This window comes from Psammomys obesus, unplaced genomic scaffold (assembly GCF_907164565.1).
Source record: "Psammomys obesus unplaced genomic scaffold, mPsaObe1.curated_primary_1811, whole genome shotgun sequence".
In the NCBI taxonomy this organism is placed as follows: domain Eukaryota; kingdom Metazoa; phylum Chordata; class Mammalia; order Rodentia; family Muridae; genus Psammomys; species Psammomys obesus.
Genome location: NW_026596272.1, coordinates 1 through 3,805, shown reverse-complemented (window position 1 = coordinate 3,805; position 3,805 = coordinate 1). Strand labels below are relative to the sequence as shown.

Sequence of the window (3,805 nt, the reverse complement as noted above, 5' to 3'; positions counted from 1 at the left end):
CGGCAAGGCGGCGCCGGGGGAGGAGCGGCGGCGCAGCCCCCTGGACCACCTGCCGCCGCCCGCCAACTCCAACAAGCCGCTGACGCCCTTCAGCATCGAGGACATCCTGAGCAAGCCGTCGGTGCGGAGGGGCTACTCGCTGTGCGGGGCGGCGCAGCTGCTGGCCGCCGCCGACAAGCACGCGCCGGCCGGCCTGCCGCTGGCGGGCCGCGCGCTGCTCTCGCAGACGTCGCCGCTCTGCGCGCTGGAGGAGCTGGCCAGCAAGACCTTCAAGGGGCTGGAGGTCAGCGTCCTGCAGGCCGCCGAAGGTAGGCGCCCGGGTCCCCGCCCGCGCCCCCCGCGCCCCGCCTCGGCCCGGCCGGGGCTTCCGAAGGTGGGGACTGAGGACCCCGCTTCCTCAGCACCCCCGCCTCCCGAGCTCCCCCCACGAAGTCCGGCCCGCGGCTTGGGCTTCCCACCGGCCCGGACGCCCCCCCGGCCGGACTCCTGCGGTGGCAACTTTGGGGAGAGGGAGTCCGGCCCTTGGCAAGGGGTGGGGAATCGAGTTCACCACGCGCCCTGGGGGTCTCTGTTTGGCCTCCCGCGCTCTGTGAGACTTCAGCTCTTTCAGACCAACTCTTGGGGATCAGAGAGCAGAGCGGATTTTTCCTAGGGACCTCCAGGGGGCCGGAGACAGGAGGCTCCCCGCGGCCCGGTTGGTTCTGGTGGAGAGAGTGGAGAGGGCCGGGCCGGGGGGCAGAGGTGTGGGGGGCGAGCCCGGGTGGGGTCCCCGCTCTCCGTGCCGCGAGCGTCCACTGTGGTCTCTTTCCAGGCCGCGATGGGATGACCATCTTTGGGCAGCGGCAGACGCCGAAGAAGCGGCGAAAATCTCGCACGGCCTTCACCAACCACCAGATCTACGAGCTGGAGAAGCGCTTCCTGTACCAGAAGTACCTGTCGCCGGCGGACCGCGACCAGATCGCGCAGCAGCTGGGCCTCACCAACGCGCAGGTCATCACTTGGTTCCAGAACCGGCGCGCCAAGCTCAAGCGGGACCTGGAGGAGATGAAGGCCGACGTGGAGTCCGCCAAGAAACTGGGCCCCAGCGGCCAGATGGACATCGTGGCCCTGGCCGAACTGGAGCAGAACTCGGAGGCCGCGGGCGGCGGCGGCTGCGGCAGGGCCAAGTCTAGGCCGGGCTCCCCCGCGCTCCCGCCGGGCGCCCCGCAGGCCCCGGGCGGCGGGCCCTTGCAGCTCTCGCCGGCCTCCCCGCTCACGGACCAGCGGGCCAGCAGCCAGGACTGCTCGGAGGACGAGGAAGACGAGGAGATCGACGTGGCCGACTGAGCCGCCGCCCGGGCCCGAGCCCGCGCGCCCGCCGCCTCCCGGACCCGACCGGACCGCTGCGGGGAGCTGGGACCTCCCCCGCGCCTCCCGCCTCCACCCTCGTCCCGGGGCCGGACCCGGCCCCCGACAGCCGCCTCCTCCCTCTCGAAGCAATAAATCCGGGCCGGCCGGCGGGGCCGGCCGCCAGCCGCGGCCTCCGCCGCCCCGGAAAGCCCTCGCCGTGCAATTCTGTATGGCTTCTGTATAAATATTTAAGCCTATATCGTGGGTCCCTCCCACCGCAGCCTGATCTTTTTTTCTTTCTTTTGTTATTACTATTATTGTTATTATTATTTTCGAATCTCAGAGATTTCCGTGTTTCAAAGCCCCGGTGCTGCCGGGTCGGCTGATGGTGAGGCGGATTCAAGAGCGGCGATCACTAACTCCTGGGGTCTAGAAGCTGTTTTAATTTTTCTCTGCATGTGGCGAATGCACTGGTCCGCTCACCTCCCTCGGCCTGTTACGGTTGACTTTTAATTTTCTTCTGCCTTTTTTTTTACCCCCCTGCGTGAGAAGGTGGGGGGTAGCCCGGCCTTGACTTGCAAGTTTCAAAATCGATCTTTTCTTTCCCCAGCGAGAGAAGTCTGTTTTCGATGGCGTGTCTGTCTCCCGATATCCACTATTTTTAAAATTTCTCCAAACCTCCCTGCATTTTCTCGGACTGAATGCTGGAGTCTGGCTCTTAGGGAATAAACGAGGGAACCATCCGACCATCCAACCAGCCCTCGAAAACAGAACCCAAAGCCCTAGAATTATTTTTTACTCTTTTTAGATTATTATTATTATTATTATTTTATTTTTGCATGTGACAGAGACCTAAAGAAGGGCGACCCGAACGCTCACCCTCCCCTCCTCTGCAGCTCTGGGTCTGTCAACGACATCTCTCCCGTCCCAACTGGGCCCTACGAGGGTGGTCCTGTGGGGAGGATGGGTTCCAGGTGCCCCTTTCCAGTCCCTGTCCTGCCCTCTCTTTCTCCGACTGTACCCAAGGCCTCTTTCTCCGATAAATAAAGTCTTTGCCATTTTACTAGAACGGGCCGCAACCGCATCCGCGAGAAGGGGCCAGATCTACCCAAACTTGTCCCTTGTTGCCCTTTGTGGGTCCGGCCAGCTTTGGAGATCTGGGGGGAGTTTCGGGGCAGGCTTAGGAGTGAGGGGCAGCAGGAAGCGGTGCCTTTTGCCCGGGCCCAGAAGCTCGCGGCGGCTACTAAAGGACCGAGGAGCCGGCTTCGCCGGGTCGGGGTAAAAGAGCTAGGCTCGCGGCCGCGACAGGGAACTCGATCGCAGGCGGAAGGCGCCAAGGCTTGCCCTGCGGTCTCGCGGTCCCCCGACCCAGGCGGGCTACCTGCGCTTCCTCGACACCTGCTAGCCGCGGGCACGCGGGCAGGTGCCCCTCCGTGGAGCCCGGAGACACCCAGGTTCTGGGCACGCCCCGAGGGCTTCCGCCTGGTTTGGGAGAGCGGTTGAAGGAGCCCAAGGCCGGAGGCAACGAGGGCTCGCTGACTCGCCCCCGGGGGCTTCCGGGAAAGCGAGCCCTGGGCGCCCCTGGCTTGCGGGACATTTCTAGTAACGTTTACAAAGGCTGCCCAGAGGGCGGCTGGCAGTCGAGGCCTGTGGGTGTCCCGGGACCCCCGGGCTCCCGACACGCGGCGGGCGGCTGGGGTCGGGGCTCAGGAGGCTTTCACTTTTTTTGAACTGGGGGGGGGGGGTCTAGTTTCTCTCCGGGCTTTTGTTGTCGCTGGGCTGGCGAGTGTCACCAGAGTTGGGTCCCGCCTCCGGGCCGCCGGGCTCCCTTTCTCCGAAAAATTGATGTGAGAAACGCGCATCTGGTCTCGGGCAGGCGACGGGGCCCCGAGGCCTGAGTCAGGAACGTGCGTGTCCAAGGAGGAGGCCGAGAGGCAGCCAGAAACGGGGAGAGGGGCCGCGAGGACGCGGAGAGCCGGCGAGCCGTGAGCCGCCGGGAGGCTGGGCGGCCGGGGCCCGCCACCCCGAGCTGCGGAGGAGCGGGGCGGAGAGGCGGCGGGGAGGGCGGCCGCGGCCGAGGAGCCGGCGGGGCCGAGCGGGGCGGCCGGCGGCGTGCGCCCGGCCGCGCGGCCGTCCTCCCGGGCGACATAAATCGCCCGCTCCTAGGATGGATGGGTCTGTAATTCGGAGCGCGGACCATGAAGGCCGGGACGAATGGGCCCGGGCGGCCGCTGACAGGCGACAATAGCCGGGCCCAGCCCCCCGCGGCTCCCGGTGCGGGCGCGGCCGCGGCCCTCCGCAGCCCCGAGCGCGCCGGCGCTGGCGACCATATGGTTTTTGAATTTTCTTCACAATTTGTAGACAATTTGATGGATTAGGTCCCCGCGCGCGCCTCCCCGGCACAAAGGCGGCGCGGGGACCGCGGCGCGGCGGTCACCCGGGCATCTGCGCCCGCCGCGCTCGCCGCCCCCCCGCC

The 3,805-nt window shown here is 66.6% G+C and overlaps 1 protein-coding gene across 1 annotated transcript; it reads left to right on the top strand.

Moving 5' to 3' along the window:
* Positions 1-4: 4 nt before the first annotated feature.
* On the top strand, positions 5-1,326 carry Lbx1 (ladybird homeobox 1; the record flags this gene model as incomplete). The annotated part of the gene is made up of 2 exons (XM_055596921.1): positions 5-308; positions 812-1,326. Coding segments are annotated over 2 exons (819 nt in total), but the record flags the coding sequence as incomplete, so codon positions are not given.
* Positions 1,327-3,805: the final 2,479 nt, after the last annotated feature.